General features: G+C 41.3%; 1 protein-coding gene across 1 annotated transcript; it reads left to right on the top strand.

The window, feature by feature from the left end:
- Positions 1-2371: 2371 nt before the first annotated feature.
- Positions 2372-4033, top strand: LOC127799787 (uncharacterized). Its single transcript, XM_052334011.1, has 2 exons — positions 2372-3226; positions 3452-4033. Exons 1-2 carry the CDS (start codon positions 2372-2374, stop codon positions 4031-4033), a joined length of 1437 nt encoding a protein of 478 aa, XP_052189971.1.
- The last annotated feature ends 16802 nt before the right edge of the window (positions 4034-20835 follow it).

The following is a 20835-nucleotide window of genomic DNA, read 5'->3' as shown; positions in this document are numbered from 1 at the left end:
CCATACCTTCGAGTCTTCTAGAATAGCTTGCCAGGTCTGTTCATCAGATAAGAGTGAATTGCCAGGCTAGCGACGTAAATAGATGTTCCATCAGGAATCACATCCAATGCCATAGGCTAAAAAAAGTCTCCACCAGTCCCCATTTTTGAGTTAATAGAACAGGATCATTCTCGCATTAGCCACCACGTTCACCCAGAACAGGCTATTAGAGTAGACTCGTTAGCTACCACGTTCATCTTCTCGGGGTGATACTGGATCACATAACCACAACCCTTCAAAAACTCTATCCACCGTCGTTACCCCGCATTCGAATCCCTCTGAAAGAATAAGCACCTCAAGCAATCATGAAGACCTCAAACTTTTCATATAGCGCTACCATAACACGCCTACTACTGCATCAACATCCGCATCAACAAGGGCAAAGTTCAGGATAATCAAATCAAAGCCAATTGCTCATAATTTCTGGGGTGTACAAAAATTTGTATACCAAACCGAAGGTCAAGTCAGTAACCAGAATAAAATTTCCCTTCCCCAAAGGCCAAGTATGGGAACCGCAATCCCATTGCTTGCTATTGCTGGAAAACACATTTCCTAAGCAAGTTCACAATACATCACATGCATACATTGGGGAAAAGATACCACCCATAGTTCGACCTACCTCGACCCACGTATGTAATTACCATTCCTTCACCCCCATTTCCAAACCTCTGATTCCCCAAGCCCACTCAACACACGATGCAACAGTTATATCCTAGTACCGACACTTTCTCATGCTCGAATTCTCTTGAGGAGAACAAGTTGGATATCGGTCCATAAATGCAATCAAAAACTCTTATAAATATGATTTGAACACCTCAATCATCAACTCACAAGGGTTACAAGTGCGTTAATCCCAAATATCATCACCAGATACTCATAATAATTTGTAACATGATCTAGAGTAATCTTGTTACATCTTCCTTTCCACTCTTAATTACATTCCTTAAAGCCACAAAACATACTCAATGTTACAATTAACACTCAACTACCTAACTTACTACTTGACATCCCTTCTTTTGCCAAATTATAGGTTGATTCATGTTATGGGTATTTCCTATTTTACTCTATGTGGGCTAGACTTAATTCGGTGGGTCGGCCCAACCGCTTAAGATCCAGGAGACCTTAAGCTAAGCCCATCAGAGCGAGCTCACGCGTTAGGACAAAGCGAGCTCCCGGTAATGCCTCCAACTTATCAATGTATTCGGGGGAGCTCCCAGCTACGTTTCAAGCGAGCTCCCAGCAATCCTTGTAGTTCATTGGCTTAGCCGATCAGCTCGCGTAACAGAAAGGGTGTAAGCCACGATATATTAGTAGGCCAGGGGCTACCCCAGCTGGATTGTTCAAGCCCACTTTCTTGGCCCATTTGGCTAGCCCATGCCAATCCCATCCTAGCCCTTTCACAACAACTTCATTACAGCCGTGCTTGGGTTTTCTGGCATTCACCTCAGATCCCATCCTCATTAATGACGGATCCCATCCACATTAATAAAGGTCTTGTAAGCACCTTGCTGCTGCAGGGACGCCCCCGCCGACTATTCTATCCCGTCACCTGCATATGTACAACGCATACAGGAGGGCTTCTTCTTATATATATATCGACCAGCCCTTTTGAGGGCCATGGTATGTATTCTTTTCTAAAAACTTATGAACACCCGATATACTTGCTTACTCGCTCACTGACTTAGGCTTCGGAGTACCTCGCAGGGACGGACTAGCGACTCAGCAAATCAGACCAGACACCTCATTATCTCCCTCTCGGATCTACCAAACCAGTGCGGGCCAACGAATCACTGTCAACCAATTCCAAACATTGACATTTTGGCTCTAGAAGGAGGGCCCGCTCTGGTCAACATCAATGCCAAAGACAAGAAACACGAGAGGCTCCGAAGCAATGACCAACCGACCTGTGAACCATGCTGACCGTCTACTGAAGGTTCCATAAGCAGGGGAGTTGTGGCGTCCACTTCCATGCCTCCCCCGACTAAAACTATCCATGGAATCCCTGGGGGTGTCCCTATCTGCCCATGGCTCTTACCGCTGGTGCAGAAGTGACACAAACTTGGCAGCAACGTCAAGAAACATTGGAGAACACTATCATGCAGCTTGCTAATGCGGTAAGGGCAATAGCACAAACACAAGCCCAGACAGCGCAGGCGCAGGCGGGGGCTTCTCGACCTCCAAGCGGAAGGCCTCCTCCAGAGGAAAGAGAAGTCAGAAGGGATAAGCAGCGAGCTGGATCGGTCCGTTCCTCCAACCTACACTCTCGAGGGATGGAAGAGCAGCGACACTACGATAAGGAGCAGGGCGGTGACGCTACGATAAGAAGCAGGGGATGCACCTCGCCAAACAAAGGGGTAGTGTAAGCCCTTGTAGAAATCGCTATGAAGACGTTCATGGAGGAAGTCGCCGACTTGAGAATCCGCGACTTGGGGTTTCCTTGGTCGGGATTAGCAGTAGTCACGCTGACCACCGCTACTCCCCAGATTGTGAGAATAGGGGGCGACCTCCCCCGTTGGACCACCGCCCCTCAAAGCAAGGCACTGCACGAGAAAAACAGCCCCCCATTGGGCGGTCTGCGAACCAAGACCCTATAGCACGGGAATTACTGCTAAGAATCCAGCAGCTAGAGGTGAGACATGGGGCGCACAGCCGGAGGGAAAGCCACAAAGAAAGGACCCAATTTTCTAGAGAAATCGAGCTAGAGCCTTTCCCCCGCAGGTTTAAGGTCCCTAGTATCTCTCAGTACAATGGGGACAGCGACCCTTACGACCACCTGAACGCATTCAATGTCCAGATGGACCTGCAAACTTCCAATTCATTAGCAAAATGCCGAGCTTTCTCTGCCACCTTGGGAGATATACCCCGGGCGTGGCTAAGGAGGCTCCACCCCCGCAGTATTTGCAGCTGGGAGGGGTGCCAGAACAAATTCATAGACCAGTATAGGTCGCTTCGAAGGCAGCTCGCCCCAACAAGCCACCTCGCTATGGTTTTCCTCCGATCTAGCGAATCTTTGAAGGATTACATAGAAAGGTTCAGGTGTGAAGTGAATAATGTGGAGAGCCCTTCCGACGAAAGTATCCTAACCGCGATGTCCGCTGGGCTTCGTAAAGACGGGAAGCTCTACGAAAGCATTTACAAGTCCCCAGTAAGAGACCTTGGTGAGTTTTATGAGCGAGCTGCAAAGGAGGTCTGGTGGGAGGAAGCTTTCGGCCTAAGAAAATCGAGCGACTAGAAAAATGGGGGAGAACATACCGACCAAAGCAAGAAGAGAGGTGACGAAGACTCTTGCAAGGAAGGTCGAGGACGTAGCCCTAACGATCAGACTGCCAAGAAGGCAAGATATGGGCAGGGAGTTAAACAACCAGCACACCAAGGTCGGTATGAAAGTTATAGTGTCTTATCTGACTCCCAGGAGAGGATCTTTACCACGGAGCGTAACAAGGAAGACTTTGGAAGGCTCAACCCTCTAAAGACTCCAGATAAATTCAGAAGCAAGAGTAAATTATGTGCCTATCACAATGAGGCAGGGCACACCACCTCTGAGTGTTGGGCGTTAAAGGATGCAATCGAAGAACTGATCAGGAGGGTTCGCCTGCGTAACTATGTGGTGTGCCCAAGAGATAAACAGTCCAAACAGCCAGCCCAACCAAGCCCTCACCAAGCTCTCGAGCCGGAACCACCCACGGTGAGAACCATTTTTACTATTCATGGAGGGCCTCATATTGTAGGGACTTCTAACAGATCGCATGAACAGCACGTTCGGGAAGTTGGCCACCTTCTGTTCGTCGGGGATGGCACCCAAGAGAGACCCTCCAAGAAAGCCAAAATGGCTTCAGATGACATCTCTTTCACTAAGAATGATTCCAAAGACGTGCACTGGCCGCACAACGATGCCCTTGTGGTCCGAGCTCGGATTGGAAACATGGAGGTGCGAAGGGTCATGGTGGACACGGGAAGCTTGGTGAACGTCATGTACAGGGGGTGTTTTGACTAGATGGGACTAGGGCCAGACCAGCTGATAGCCTCTCCAGAGCCTCTATATGGATTCACTGGCGATGCAATAATCCCGAGAGGCTGTATAAAGCTCCCACTGAAGGTCGGGGAATTAGGCCTCTAGGCCACACCAATGGCAGATTTATGTATCATTGATAGCCCATCCGCGTACAACGTCCATTATAGGAAAAATGTATTTTACCAACGGAATTTAGTTACAGAATTATTCCGTCGCTAATTTTTTTATATATTTTTTAAATTTAGAGACGGAAACCCCGTCACTAAATTTAGCGATGGAATTTTCGTTGCTAAAAAATAAAAAAATTAAATAAAAAAATTAAAATTTAGTGACGGGCTCAACCCCGTTGCTAAAAATAAAATAATTAAAATTTAGCGACGGGGCTAACCAGTCACTAAAAAATTAAAATTAATAAATTAATTAATTAAAATTTAGCAAAGAGGAAAATCCCGTTGCTAAAAAATAAAGAATAAATAAATAAATAAGATAAAATTTAGCGATGGGACCAACCCGTCGATAAAAATAAAAAAATCAAATAAAAAAATTAAAATTTAAAAAAAAAATAGCGATGGGGTGGAGCCCGTCGCTAAAAATAAAAAAAAACATTTTACAAAATTAAATAAAAGAATTAAAATTTAGCGACGGGATCAACCCGTCACTAAAAATAAAAAATAATTAAATAAAATAATTCAAATTTAGCGATGAGATCAACCCGTTGCTAAAAAGTAAAAAAAATTAAATAAAATAATTCAAATTTAGCGATGGAGTCAACCTGTCGCTAAAAAATTTAAAAAAAATTAATTAAAATTTAGCGACGGGGTCAATCCCGTCGCTAAAAAATAAAAATAAATAAATAAATAAATAAAATAAGATTTAGCGACGGGAAGAATCCCGTCGCTAAAAAATAAATAAATTAATTAAAATTTAGCGATGGGAAAAATCCCATCGCTAAAAAATAATAAATAAATAAATAAAATTTAGCGAAGGGACCAACCCTTTGCTAAAAATAAAAAAATTAAAATTTAGCGATGAGGCCAGTCCTGTCGCTAAAAAAAAGAATAAATAAATAAATTAATTAAAATTTAGTGATGGGTAGAACCTCGTCGCTAAAAAATAAAAAAATTAAAAAATTAAAATTTAGCAATGGGTCAACCCTGTCGCTACAAAATATAAAATAAATAAATAAAATTAAAATATAGCGACGGGTCATCCCGTCGCTAAAAAAATAAAAAAAATAAGTAAAAATTAAAAATTTTACATTTAAACATATCATAATAAATTTTACTAACATTAATAATAGTAAGAATTAAATTAATAATTTTTAAAAATATTATAAATTAAAATTAAAATAAAAACATAATTTTTCACTGCTAATATAATAATTAATAAAGTTTTATTTGAATTAATAATGAAATAAAATTAAAATTAATATAAATCCCTTTACTAACATTAATATTAAAATTAATATTATTAAATAAGTTTAAGAAATTTTGGTGTATAGATATAATTCTAAAATATTTGGAAGAGAATACTATAAATATATTTTATGTATAACAATAAACAATAAGGCTTTCAGATCAGCTGACTCGCGCGCGAATCTTGGTCATGAGAGGTTGGGGGTTCGAATCTGGTAGAAAAGTTGAGAATAATAACTGGGAGAGTAATATCCAGCGTTGCCACATGGCGAGCAGAGGCGCAGCCACGTGGCGCATAGAGGGGAAGTCGGGGCTTGACGCGCGCTGAATTTTGAATTTTGGGGTTGAATTAAGCGACAGAATTAGCGACGAGGTCAGCCTCGTCGCTAAAAAATAAAAAATTAAATACAAAAAATTGAAATTTAGCGACGGGCTCACACCCGTCGCTAGAAAATAAAAAATATTAAATAAATATTTAAATTTAGCGACGAGGTCAGACCTGTCGCTAAAAAATAAAATAAAAAATTAAATTTCGTGACTGGCTAAACCCCATCACTAAAAAATAAAAAAATTAAATTTAGCGACGGGCTAAATCCCGTCACTAAAAAATAAAAAAAAAATAAAATTTAGCGACGGGCTCAACCCTGTCGCTAAAAAATAAAAAAAATTAAATAAAATTAAATAAAATAATTCAAATTTAGCGATGGGTCAACTCCGTCGCTAAATTCGTCGCTAATCAATAACGGTTACAACCCCGGTTGTTGATTTCGTCACTAAAAAATACCTGTTGCTAAATTTTAGAGATGCCATTTTTAGCGACGAAATGGTACCCGTCACTAAATCTGTCGCTAAAAAATTTAGCGACGGATTTTGACATTTTAGCGACGAAATTTTTCGTCACTAAAATGCTAATTTTTTGTAGTGGTCGTCATGGGAAGACCCACCATGAACGACCTAGACCTAGTTGTCTCAACCAAGGCTCTGGCCATCAAGTTCCCAACCCCCAACGGGACCGAATGTGTGAGGGGCGAGCAGTATTCAGCTAGATGCTGCTATGAGGAGGCACTGAAAATATGGTTTAAAGGAAAAAAAAGGTGAATATGGCCTCTGGAGGGGAAGCCCAAATCATTAGTAGCCGGGGAGTTAATCACGACCTGGATCCACGTGACGTGGATTGCGATCGAGCTGCCAACCCGACAGACGAACTGGAAGATGTTGTGGTCAGTAGCCACGATGCTGAAAGGCGCCTCCAGATGGGCAAAGGTCTCTGCCTCAAGGTAAAATCCCAACTGACTGATTTCCTTAAAGCAAACCTGGATGTGTTCGCATGGAACCAAGAAGATATGGTGGGAATAGACCCAAGGATAATGCAACATCGGCTCAATGTCAATCCCAACCATAAGCCGGTTCATCAGAAGAGAAGGCCAATGACAGCTGAGCGATATGTGGCCCTGAAAGAGGAAGTAGACAAGCTCTTGGCCAGCGGATTTATCAGGGAGGCCCATTACCCGACCTGGGTGGCGAACCCAGTCCTAGTAAAGAAAAAGAATGGAAAATGGAGGACTTGCATCAACTTCACAGACCTGAACAAAGCTTGCCCAAAAGATAGTTTCTCGCTGCCAAGAATTGACCAGCTCGTAGATGCAACGGCTGGCCACCAATTTCTGAGCTTCATGGATGCCTATTTGGGGTACAATCAGATCCCTATGAACCCCGACGAGGAAGAGCATACCTCATTTGTGACGGATCGGGGATTATACTACTATAAGGTAATGCCCTTTGGACTAAGGAATGCAGGAACGACGTACCAACGGCTAGTCAACATGATGTTCGAAGATCTGATCGAAAAAACCATGGAGGTATACGTTGATGACATGCTAGTGAAATCCAGACAGGTCGCCAACCACGTCAGTGACCTAGCAGAAGCATTCCAAGTTCTGAGGAAGTACCAAATGAAGTTAAATCCACTCAAATGCTTATTCGGCATGGCTTCTGGAAAGTTTTTGGGGTTCATGGTAAATGAAAGGGGGATCGAGGCCAACCCTGAGAAAATTCGAGCTCTACTGGACATGCGGTCGCCCACCAAGACTAAAGAAGTACAAAGCCTTAATGGACAGGTCGCTGCCCTCAGCAGGTTCGTCTCCAAATCATCTGATAAGTCCATCCCATTCTTCAATGTTTTGAAATAGGAAAAAAGCTTCGTATGGATAGAAGAGTGCGAGAATGCCTTCCAACAGCTGAAAGAATATATGGGAAGGGCTCCCCTTATGTCAAAGCCAAAGGAAGGGGAGGAATTGGTTGTCTACCTAGGAGTGTCCGAATACGCAGTCAGCGTCGCGCTAGTACGAGAAGAAGACCGGGTGCAATACCCAGTATACTATGTAAGCCACAGACTTCTCGATGCCGAAACAAGGTACTCCCCCATGGAGAAGCTCGCATTTTCCCTAATGGTCGTGTCTAGGAAGCTGCGTCCTTATTTCCAAAGCTCATCAGATTGGCGTGCTGACCCAACATCCACTAAAGAAAATCTTACAGAAGCCTAACTCATCCAGCCGCCTGCTCAAGTGGGCTATTGAGCTCGCCTAATTCAACATAGAGTACAAGCCAAGGACAGCCATAAAGGGACAAGTACTGGCGAACTTCGTTGCGGAATTCACAAGACCAGTGGAAGAGCCCACCCCCTCGCTCTCTCCAATCTAGGAATTGTTCGTTGATGGTTCTTCTAGCGAGCATGGGTTCGGAGCTAGCGTACTCTTAATAAGCCTGGAAGGACACAAGATTCCCTACGCGCTAAGGTTCGATTTCAGGGCGACCAACAACGAAGCGGAGTATGAAGCACTTCTAGCTGGTCTGCACTTGGCTAAGGAAGTCAAGGTAGAACGATTGAAAATTTTTAGTGATTCCCAGCTCGTGGTCTGTCAAGTATAAGGGGAATATCAGGCCAAGGGCCTGAAGATGGCAGCATACCTCCTGAAAGTTCGAGAGCTGTTTCATCTCTTCGAGGAGTGTGAAGTGAATCAAGTCCCGCGGGGCCAGAACTCTCACACCGATGCCCTAGCTTGTCTAGTGTCAGTTGGAGATGCAGACTCATTGGGGGCCATCCCCATAAAGTTCCTAGCAACACTGAGCACGGAGGGGAAAACTGAGACTTTGACAATTGAGCTAAGGCTAGGTTCATGGATGAAGCCGATCGTTGACTATTTGCAAGGAGGAAAGTTGCCGAGTAACAAGATGGAAGCACAGCGTACTCGAGCCCGGGTAGCCAGATATTGTGTTTGCAATGATGTGCTGTACAAGCAAGGATTCTCAGTCCCACTACTTAGATACATCGACGAGCCTGATTGCCAAGTGGTTCTCACTGAAATCCATGCTAGCCACTGTGGCAATCATGCCTGGGGGAGTATTCTTGGCTCAGAAGGAATTTTGCTAGGGTTTTTACTAGCCGACCATGAAGCGAGACGCTACGAACCTAGTGAGGAAATGTGACGCATGCCAAAGTTTCGCGAAAGTGCCACGAGCTCCCCCCGCCTATCTTCAACAAATGAGCAGCCCTTGGCCTTTCACCATGTGGGACATCGACCTGATCGGGCCACTTCCAACAGCTTGCGGTGGGTGTAAACATGCTATTGTGGCCGTAGATTACTTCACCAAGTGGGCAGAGGCGAAGGAGCTCGCACAGATATCTACCGCGAAGGTGGAAAATTTCGTATGGAACAACATGATCTTCAGGTTCAGAGTCCCTTAACAAATAGTTACCGACAATGGAACCCAATTTACCAGCGAGCAGTTCGTCCAATTTTGTGAGTCACTAGGAATCAGAAAGAGTTTCACAACCGTAGACCACCCACAAGCTAACAGTCAGGTGGAAGCTGTCAACAAAATAATCAAGCAGATATTGAAAACCAGGCTGGAAGCTAGAAAAGGAGCCTGGGTAGATGAACTACAAACCGTAGCCTACCGAACTACATCTCGTACAACTACGAGAGAAACCCTCTTTTCTATGGTATATGGATCTGAGGCGATGATCCCAACGGAAAACGAAGTAATGAGTCAACAAAGGGCCACTTTCGACCCTGAGAACAATGACCAGCTACTGGTCGTGAATCTCAATCTGCTTGAAGAAGCGAGGGAAACAGCTTGCTTGAGAGTCGCGACCTACCAACAGCGAGTGGCAAGGTATTATAATCAGAGGGTTCGAGTCCGATGCTACAAAATCAGGGACCTCGTGCTGCGCCTAGTTCTTCCCGGAGCTCGTAAGAGCAGTAAAGGGACTTTAGGCCCAAGCTGGGAAGGTCCCTACATTGTAAAAGAAAACCTCGGTAATGGAGCATATCACCTGGCCGACATGGACGGAGCAGCTCTCCCACGAGCTTGGAATGCAGAGCATCTGAGACCTTATTTCTGATAAGAAAACATTCTTCTCTTTCTTGTATTTTTTCTTTTGACACTTCGCCTTCTTTAAACACTGCTTTGATTGAACTAAGCAGCAAATTCCATTTGAAATATATTAATATGTCTTTCATCTCTGATAAATCTTTTTTCACCCACGCTCCGATTGATAAAAATAAGAGTCAGAGAATAATTTAGGGCTTAGAAGACTATGGTTTGCGAGCTGAGGCCTATTCAACTTGGCCAACGTGCCATTGTTTGCGGCTTATCTGAGCATTCATCTTAGTCTTCACCCTAGGTCATGGTTGGCAAAATGGAGCCCATTCATCTTGACCGCAGTGTCATGGTTTGGCACTAAAATGAGTCACCACCCTTCAAAAACTTCTAAGTCATGGTTCACCAGCTGGGGTCCTCTTATCTTGACAAAGTTCATGAACTGCGACCTACCTGAGTGTTCATCTTGACCTTACTAAAGCCCTTAAAAGTCATGGTATGTTAACTGGGATCAAGTTACGATCTGCCTGGACGTATAAATTGACGGCAAAAAAGTTAATTAAGTTAAGATCACCGAGCTACCGTATGTTAGCTTTGATTCGATCTCCTGGTTATGACCTACTGGACATGCGGCTCGAGCTGGTGGAAGCTTATTTAACATATTATCCAAAGCTGTTTAGCCTCGAGATTTGTTGGTTGCAGACTAAAAATGTTCTTGAGTTAACTAAATGTAAGCTCATACATAATCTGTGTTCGACTTTCAGCTTACGGCAAATGGCAAAGCAACAAAATTCAATTGAATAACGGAAATGTATTGCTCCCAAAGTCCAAGTACAAAAAAAAAAAAAAAAAAAGGGAGAAAAGAGCCTAATGGTCTACAGGATCTGGGTTTGGAGCCGCCACGTCTTGGGGAGCAGGATTGGTGGCATCCTCGGCAGAAAGATCGACCACAACCTGATCGAGTTCGGATGGGGTGACGTCGACTAGTGAGCTCACGACATCAGCGGCATATTTCTTCACAGCCTTCACCATTTCCTCACCAAAGAGCGAGAAGTTGAAATCTGGATGCGCTTTCCAAAACATAAAAATAAACGCGCTACAAACATCATATTCGACCTCTTCACGCTCCTTTGCGACCTGGATCTCAGTGTCGACTTTCAGCTGTTCAACTTCTTGCTGGGCCTGCTCCAATTTGCTTTGCATCGCAGCCAAGTCTGCTTCATCCTTATTTAGCTTCGAGGTGGCTTGGGAATAGGCCAAGTCAAGCACCTGCTTCTGACGATACAACTCGTCATCAGCCTCATTCTTAGCCCACTCAGCTTCCCTTACTCGGTCCTCCAAGCCCTCGACCTGGTTCCGATATTTTTTGGACTCGCCGGTCACGAAGGCCAGGCTCTCCTCCAATTTCTTCTTATCCCTTTTGAGTACCTTAGGGGCAGCCTCGAGCTTCTCCCTTTCTTTCGTGGTGCAAGCCCTTTCTTATTTTTTGTTAAAAATGCCAGGAAAGCCTACAAAATTTGGAAGGTCAGCGCACTCGAAAAAGATAAGACAAAGAAGCACAAGAGAGGGAAAAGAACCTTACCAGGAGGCTGTGGCGAGCGACGTAATCGTCAAGCACCTCACTCGACATTTCCCTCCTGTCCAGGTTCTTGGCATAATTACCAAGGACTCGGTCCAAGCTATCTAGGAGGGGGGCGAAGTACATCCCGCTGGCCACCACATCAGACCCGCTCAGCCCCGTAGAAGTGCTTGTTTTCTTCCTCTTATCAACCTGGGCCTGCTGAGCGGCCTGCGAAGTCAAGGGAGTCTTCCTCTTGCTCCTGGGAGCCTCCTCACGGACCACATGCTTCCCGTGATTTAGGACTGCTATGGTCGTCCCGGGCTGCGAGGAGGTGCCTGCAGGACCTGGCGTTAAGGAAGTCGTGGCCATTGGTACAGGATCAGGGTTAGGCAAACTTATGGGGTTGTGGCTCACGCCGATCTTTCGATACAAACTCCCGCCCCTTGAGCTTTTGCAGGAGAAGAAGCCGCGTGAACAGCCTTAGGTATGCTCGAGACCGCGGACGCACCGAGTAATTCAAGCTGGAGCCTCATCGCTTCTGATAATGGTGGTGGGGCCACAACTGTGACTTCACCACGGGCTCTACCTTCCCTAACCGGACTCCCGCTGAAATCAGCTATGTCTAAGGCTGACCCTATCTCTCTCTGGCCCCGAATTCCTATGTCCCCCTTTCTAATTTCTTTGAGCTCAAAAGGGGGAGCGAGCTGGTAGTCTTGGAGTAAGCAGTCGGTGAACTCGCAGTCGTCCTCGTCTGTCTTCGCCTGGGAAGCCTTTTAGAGTCCCTATGTCTCTGAGATGGTTAGCTCAGGCTTCCCACCAGCGATGTCTGCAAAATCAAAACAAAAAGAGGTTTGTGAATATGGAGTGAACAAATAAATTGCGGTCATCAAGGCGAGCTCAAAGATCACTCACTCAGTACAAGGACAAAGCTGAGATTGTTAAGGTCCTTAAGAGAGGAGTAAGAAACATAAAACCACTGGGACTTGTAGTCCCCTATGTTGGATCTGCCCTTTGCCTTCCCTTAAGGCAAGAGTTTCTTATAATTGGACGAACGAGCTGCCATATAATTCAGCCCGTCTTTGATACCTTTGAAAGAATAAAGGTACCTGAAGATTCTAGGAGTTGGAAAAGGGAGCTCGTTCTTTCTGAAAAGTAAGTCATTTAAAATGGCAATGAGGTAAGGATGGAGTGGAAACCTAAAACCAAACTCTAGATGCTGGGGACTAATGGCCACATATCTTACGGGAGGAAAAGTTGCATGGTCGCCATGGGAGGGCACCATGAGACGTGTGCCGCAGGGAAGTCTATAGTCTGAAGCGCACAACTTCAGTTTGCTAAACGTCATCTTCGAGGGATAACGCTTGAAGACTTCATGGGTCGCGCGCTCCTCGAAAGCTCGTAAGGCGACTGCAGGGGCGGTGCATTGAGGAACTCTTAGCAACCTCGAAGTCAAATGAGGCCACATCTTGAACAGTTCGCGGCAGCACCATTTCTTTGTCCTCCAAAGTGCTAGAGGTGTCATCATCCTTTACCCTGTGGTCGCGGCACTTCTGACCTGATGTAGACATCTAAAAGAAGAAAAAGAGAAAGAGGAAAAGAATCAGAATGTTGAACCAAAGCTCCTAGAGACATCTCCTACCTATCAAGTCGCGCGCTTCACAATAGGGTATGACTCAAAAGAAAAAGAGGGATGAGGTTTCTAAGCTTATTAAACCACCTGAGATAAGCAAAGACTATTCCCATGAGACACACTGCCATTGCCGAATGGTGGGACATGGAGGCAGAATCAATGGAAAGAAGGAGGACAGAGACGAAATATATTAAAGAAACGCAAGGAACTTGCAGTTATCGAATCGGTAACTCCAGAAGTCGAGGAAGAAAACCAGTTGAGGAACGAGGACAAAGAAGCTTCAGAACCGACGGCAATGGAGTCTTGGAATCAAGAGGGAAGAGGTTGTAGGAGCAGGGGGTATTTTTGAAATAATGCAGTAGAAAGAAGGGAAGGTAAACCCCTCTGCCCTTTTTTTATTGTTTAGGACACTCCACATTGGATAAAGAGATAGACGAGCTTCCCCAGATCCAATGGCGGTACGCATTAAATGCACTACAAACAAGACGTGTTGCATAAAATAGCGTGATATGAAACGATTGGGTGGGAAGCTAAAAAGATGTATTGATAGCTGGAGTAGCTGGTACGTGTCAGCTCCTAGCCTGAAGATCGCACTACGAGCTGGGGGGCTTAAAGTTATGGGTATTTCCTGTTCTTCTCTATGTGGGCTAGACTTAATTCGGTGGGCCGACCCAACCGCTTAAGATCCAGGAGAGCTCAAGCTAAGCCCATCAAAGCGAGCTCACGGTAATACCTCCAACTTATCAACGTATTCAGGCAAGCTCCCAGCTACGTTTCGAGCGAGCTCCCAGCAATCCTTGTAGTTTGTTGGCTCAGTCGATCAACTCACGTAATAGAAAGGGTGTAAGCCACGATATGTTAGTAGGCTAGGGGCCGCCCCAGCTAGACTGTTCAAGCCCACTTTCTCGGCCCATTTGGCCAGCTCATGCCAATCCCATCCTAGCCCTTTCGCAAGAACATCATTACATCTGCGCCTAGGTTTCTAGGCGTTCACCTCAGATCCCATCCTCATTAATGACGGATCCCATCCACATTAATGAAGGTCTCGTCGACACCTTGCTACTGTAGGGATGCCCCCGCCGGCTATTCTATCCCGTCACCTGGATACGCACAGCGCATGCAGGAGGGCTTCTTCTCATATATATATCGACCAGCCCTTTTGAAGGCCATGGTATGTATTCTTTTCTAAAACCTTACGAACACCCGATATACTTGCTTACTCGCTCACTGACTTAGGCTTCGGAGTACCTTGCAGGGATGGGCCAGCGGCTCAGCAAATCAGACCAGACACCTTATTATCTCCCTCTCGGATCTACTAGACCAGTGCGGGCCAATGAATCACCATCGACCAATTCCGAACGTCGACAATACATTTATCATCATTCCTTAGATGATGTGAATGGGCTGACCGTCGATCCCATTACCCAAATATCCTCGAGATGGACATTATTAACTTACTACTTCGAGGGCGAGAGAGCCAGAGAAGGGGGACTTAGAGATTTGGGGGGAGGTTTGGGGACTTAGGGATTTTTTTTAGGGAGAGAGGATTTGGCCAGGAAAGAGGTGGAGAGATTCACGCCTCTTGAATTTATTTATTTTTAATATTAATAATTAAATAAAAATAATATAATATATAAAAATAATATTAATAATTATTTAATTGATAAAAATAATGTAATTTAAATAAAATTTTATTATTAAGTAATTTAAATAAAATATTATTATTAAATAATTTAAATAAAATCTTATTGTAATTATCTAAAATGTGATAATCAAATAATTTAAATTCTTGTATTTTAACTTAATATTTATTTAAAAATTTAATTATATTATAAATCTAATAATTATAATAAATTAATTTGACATATTGAATTATTTATTAATAGTTTGTTATCTTAAAAAATTAATTTTTCTCTATAAATAAAAATTATATTAAATGAAACCTACATAACATCTATAAATTATTAGGGTAAATTTCAAGTTTCTCAAAAAAACATTCAAAAAATAAAAATTCAAAACTTCCACCGCACTGAGGATTCCCAATTACAGAGTAGAACAATGCTAATGGCAAAACCCATTTGATTAACACAGTGGTTTCAAATTACTGAATTTCATCTATAACTAAAAGAGAAAAATAGAGAGGACAAATCATAAAGAGATATATTTATTTTTTTCTTGATTAACATTAATGTTTTATACATAACACTTAAACATCAAAAATAAAAATTTACCCTTATAGTTTTTTTATAGTATAACTATTAAGGGGGAGAACCATTCCATATCGTCATCTGAAAACTATTCTGAACTTATCTTGATACTCCCTTATCTTGCTCATTTTAACAAACGCAGCTAAACATATTAAATGAATATTTTTTATATATATATTTTTATTTTTAACAAGAAAAACACGTGTCACTTCTCTAGTTGTTTATTATGAATGACTTAATTGTACATTTAATTGTGTTACAATATCTATATATTAGATAGTGACATATGATACTGTTATCAAATATAAGACACAATGTCATCCATATATTATGGTTTTTAAACTTTTTAGCTTAGCAAAAAATTCTCCTATTTATAAAGAGAAAGAGATTGACAAGATAGCTCCTAGATTCTTTTTTATATAATGTAATCTCTTAATATTATTTCATTTTTATGATTTCTAAAATTTAAGATAAAGAAAATTTCAATAATATTATGGTTTTTAAACTTTTTATTTATTTTTTAAATGTATTGTTTGTTTACATTTTGTACACATTTAATAAATATTACAAATAATTAATTATTATACATTTAATATATTTTTTATTTTATGCACATGAAATATGTTAATTGATATAGTTAGAATTTAGCAATATTATGATTTTTAATATTAATATATTTATTTAAATTTTACAAATTAATTTTTTTATATTCATCTCATGTTTAAATGTATGTTTAATTTTTTATAAGATTTAAATATTTATAAATTAATTGAATAAAAATAAAAAAAATAAAAATCAAAAAATTAACGTTAGCGACGGATTGAATATTGTAATACCCCATGTTCGGATGAAACTGCCACGTAATTTCGATAGGTTTAGAATGCCGAAAAATTAATTTTATAGCAATTTCAAGTACCAAATCAACTGTAGGGAATGCCTCGAAATGAGATTGTCTAAGGAAAACGATATGGTTTTGATGAGCGTTCTGAAATAGGATTTATGGTATCAAAAGAAATCGAATCAGGAACAGTTTTCGGTACAACTAAAATACAGCTGCTAATTAGGCTGTAAAACCAAATCGTCGTAAGAGACTCCCGAGAAATTAACAGAACCCTAGGGGGCTCCGATTTTGCGTAACAAGCAACCCTTAAGTGGTATCGGGATGAAACAATAGCCCGATGAGGACACTGGGGCGAAATCGTCATTTTTAACTAAGCTTCAAGATATTAATTTTGTGTTTTCGGTATCGTAATGCCAATTAATTCAGTATTTAGGGGTATAATTATAATTACAAAATTACCCAAATAAAATAAAAATAAGAAATGGGATTTAAATGTATAATATAATATATAATTATATAATTATATATATATGTACGCGAGGCCATGCCTCTGTTAAGCAACCCAGGCACGAAAATCCCACGCCCTGCAATCCATGCCCATGCCCTGCAAATCTCCAGTGATTTACATGCAACCCCTATACCCTCTGTAAGGATCAAACCCATGCTCTGCAAGATTTTTAAGAATTTCTCACGCTATGAGATATGGCCACAGTGAGGTGAGGGAGCAGTCCGCCTATAAATAGGCACGAAGCTTGGCAAAAAAATGGGAAGCAACAGGGAGAACGAGAGAGAGAGAGAGTTGAGTGGAAGAGGGAGCTTGGGCTGAGCATGGCCGAGAGAGAGAAAGAGTTGCGCAAGAGAGAAGCCGATTGGTGGCTGCCCAAAGTAGCAAGCGGCCATAGCCGCAAGCTTCAAGCGGCCATGGCCGCAAGATCAAATGGAGCAGGGGCAGCCGAGCAGCAACCACCATGGCAGCAAGTTGGGCGACGCAAGTAGGGAAGGGACCGTGATGGAGGTCGTCGAGGCTGCGGTGGCCGAATGCGGCTAGAGGCACAAGCAAGCAGCGGCCAAGCCGCTGCGTGCGCAGCAGTGGCCGCGCACAGTGAGGCCGACCGCGGTGGCTGCGGCCGTGCACGATAGAGCAAGGGCGGCTGGCGAAGGTGCGGAAGTGCTGGCAAGCGGCGGCGAGGCCAGGATTGCGGCGGCACGGCAGCTGGGCGAAGCTCGCCATGCGCCCATGGCGGAAGGAGAAGAAGCAGAGGAGGGAGAAAGAAGAAGAAGAAGAGAAGGAAGAAGGAAAAGAGAAAAAGAAGAAGAAGAAGAAGAAAAGAGAAGAAGAAAAGAGAAGAAGAAGAAGAAGAAAAGAGAAGGAAAAGAGAAGAAGAAGTTGCAGGTTGCGCGGGAAGAGGAAGAGGAAGAAGGAAGAAGAAGGAGGAGAAAAAGAAAAAGGAGAAAAGAAAGGAAAAAAAAAAGGAAAAAAGAAAAAGAAAAAAAATGGAAGAAAAAGGAAGAAAAATCCCAAAAAAATTTCAAAAAATAGGAAATGATATTTCGGTAATATCCCAGAGATTTTGGCAAGAAAAATGGCCCGGCCACGCGTTTCAAGGTTAGGGCACGCATACCGAGAAAATTCGAGATGCTAAGTTAAGGTAAGTAAAATTTCTTAGAAAATTTCATAAATTCAAGAATATTATCTTATGAATTATTGTAGTGAAATATATTAGAAAATATTTTAGAAATATTTAATCTGGATTTATTGAGAAAAATAGGAAGAAATAAAGAGAAAATTATAGAAAATGCCAGAAATTATGGAAAAATAGGTTTTAATGTTTATTTAAATAATTATGGTGATTAGGGTATTTTGAGGCTGAAGTTGAAGAGACTTGTGCAAATTTTGAGGATGGCACACAAATCGAGGCGATGCACAAGGCAAGGCATGAATATCGAGGTAGCCCGATAAGCTCTAGAAGGTAAGTAGTACTTCCTTGAAAATGTTTTCATCATATTGACATGCCCTGATATGTATCTATCACGTAGAATGCATACATGACTATGAAATGCATGAATACACGTTGATATCATTAATCACACGCATATGAGGTCGTAGGGAGTACGAACTGGCACCGCTGCCTTACCAAGGGTGCACCCATACACCCCGACTTCGAAAGAGGTGGCCGCTAAAATGGTAGGTAGCATGAGGGGTGCAGTTGACACCTACGAGGAAAGACATTGCATACACTCATGACATAGCATTATGTACCCTTACTTAGATGATTCATCATCTAACTTGGGTTTTGCCCCTGGAATATTCAAATGTTCCAAGTGGAGATTGTAATAGATACGAGGATAAATGAGGCATGAAATGGCACTTAGCAGAGTGCATGAGAAATGAAATGGATGTAACGTAGCCCCTGTATTTAAGTTCTACTACTTTAGATTGTGAACATTTTGAGAAATGTCAAAGATGTAAGAATTTATTTATGATTAATGTTAAGATATCAGGTTTCGATTTTTGCTTCCACATTTGATGTGTATAGTGATTCTCTTTCGAGATTAATAGATGGGAATTCAAGGACGGAGTCGAGGAATGATATGGTCTAGCTTTAGTATTTAAAAGAAAAAAAAATTTTATCCTAGAATTGTCCCAAGTTTATAACGCGCCCGAAAAATAGGGCGTTACAAATATTCTATCGCTAAATCAGTAACAGATTTGGATAATCCGTCACTAACTTTAATTTTCTAATTTTTTTTAGTTTTTGTTATTTAAATTAATTTTAAATTTTAAATCAAAAATTTAAACTAATATTAAATCAAAATTTTAATAATAAATTTTAATAATAAAAAATTTTAAATCAAAATTTTATTTTAATTATTTAAACTAATATTAAAATTAAATTTTTATTTTAAAATTTGTGCCATAATTTATTTTCTGTCGCTAAAATTAGCGACAAAAATAAATTTCGTCACTATATAAAAATATAATTTTTATTTTTTTTATTATTAAAATTTAGCGATAAAAATAATGTTCCATCGCTAATTTTAGAGACGGATTATTTTTTCCGTCGCTAAAATCCATTGCTAATTCTCACAAAAAAAAAAAAAAAATCACAATCTGTCGCAATTCTATCGCTGTTCTGTCGCAAAATAGCAAAGGAAATGTCCGTCGCTAAAAATATGTCGCTAAATCCCGAATTTATTGTAGTGAATGGTTGCATTTTGTATTCATTGTTTGCATTATCGATTTTTGGCGGTTGACAAATGCTTCCCAAGCTATCAACCATTCCACCCTGTTTTCGTCCTGTACTTTCTTTAATGCTTATATTTTTCCTCAATCATCATGTTAATTGTTAGTATGTTCTTTCATGAATTATAATATGGATTCATTGTCATTGGAGAGGGGCAAAAACATACTCATGTATATAAGTTGGGCATCTCCATGATCTTGCATGAGTCTGTATGTAACACCCCGCTTTTTCTTACCGAGCATGTCACTATGTTGGGGCCCAAAATATACATAAATCCTTAAATTCCTTTTTTTTTTCACGGTACATAACTTAAACCTTAAGTGCCGAATTCGAAACAAACCCTCAACATATCATTTACAATATGAAAGCAATAATCGAAACCTGATATGGTGCATAATCAATTCACTATAATCATAACATAGAAATATGTACCACTTTACATCTTCAATACTTAAATACATAGAGACTCGTCATCAAGAAATAATAAACAAATGACACCTTAAATAACATCATACATGATCATCTCTCAACTCAACTAAAATATATCCGAATCTTTATACAGGAGCAAATACTGGATCTACCCTCCAAATCCATCGGTCACGTCATCACGTGCCCTTACGTCTCAATTATCTCCTCACCCTATCTATAAGTCCTAATTGGAACGTTTGAATGTTGCAGGGGCATAATTCAATTAGAAGATGAACCTTCTAGTGAGTATTTTAGAAACAGTTGCATGAATGCATGATGCAAATACATAAACAAACATTTGCCCTAGTGTAACTTCCCAGGCCCAGCTCGGCACGGAACCCAAGATAGAATCCTGATACCTTCGGCAGGATAATCCTAACATTGTTCCATCAATTGTCCTTAGGCAATTACGACAACACTATCAGGACGACATCCCATCTTGACACAAGTATCAATATGCCAATAATATCATGCCATGTGAAAATCACGTCTTTTGATACAACAATATAGGAACAAGTATGACAAAATGCTCATAACTTTCATGAATAACATGCATAAAATAAGCAATCATATCATATATAAGTTTTTGGAGAAAAATCACTCACCTGATGCCCAAAATCTAGAACACCTTGAAAAACGTGCACCACCTCGATTTACATGCCCGTCCTTGATTTGCCCACAAATTACTTCACCTTAATCATCAAAGCACCATATCCATCATTTTATTCCAATAATCATCAAAACTTATTTTTCCATAATTCCTTTGCATTATTCTCTATTTTTCTTTCTATTTTCCTCCTCGAAAAATCTAAAACAAATACCTTCTTAAATATTTTACCAAATATTCTTCCATAGAAGTTCATCAAATATTTATCTAAGAATATTAAAAATTCTAAAACTCACAATAGCTTAGCTTTTAAAGCCTCTTGATATGCGTGTGTTGACGTCAAAATATGTGCAAACCCTCGATTCTTATGCACTGATTCCTACACACCACCTTGATTCTCGTACACTGTCTTGATTTTTGCGCTCAA

Source organism: Diospyros lotus, chromosome 4 (assembly GCF_014633365.1).
Source record: "Diospyros lotus cultivar Yz01 chromosome 4, ASM1463336v1, whole genome shotgun sequence".
Classification (NCBI taxonomy): domain Eukaryota; kingdom Viridiplantae; phylum Streptophyta; class Magnoliopsida; order Ericales; family Ebenaceae; genus Diospyros; species Diospyros lotus.
This window is presented reverse-complemented; position numbering and strand designations above follow the sequence as displayed.

What these genes read in the sequence shown, in the direction of transcription:
- LOC127799787 (XM_052334011.1), top strand. Translation starts at nt 2,372, where the DNA reads ATGCACCTCGCCAAACAAAGGGGTAGTGTAAGCCCTTGTAGAAATCGC. An exon ending in ATGAGCGAGCTGCAAAGGAG is followed by an intron (nt 3,227 to 3,451) that starts GTCTGGTGGGAG and finishes TCTGACTCCCAG; the next exon opens with GAGAGGATCTTTACCACGGA.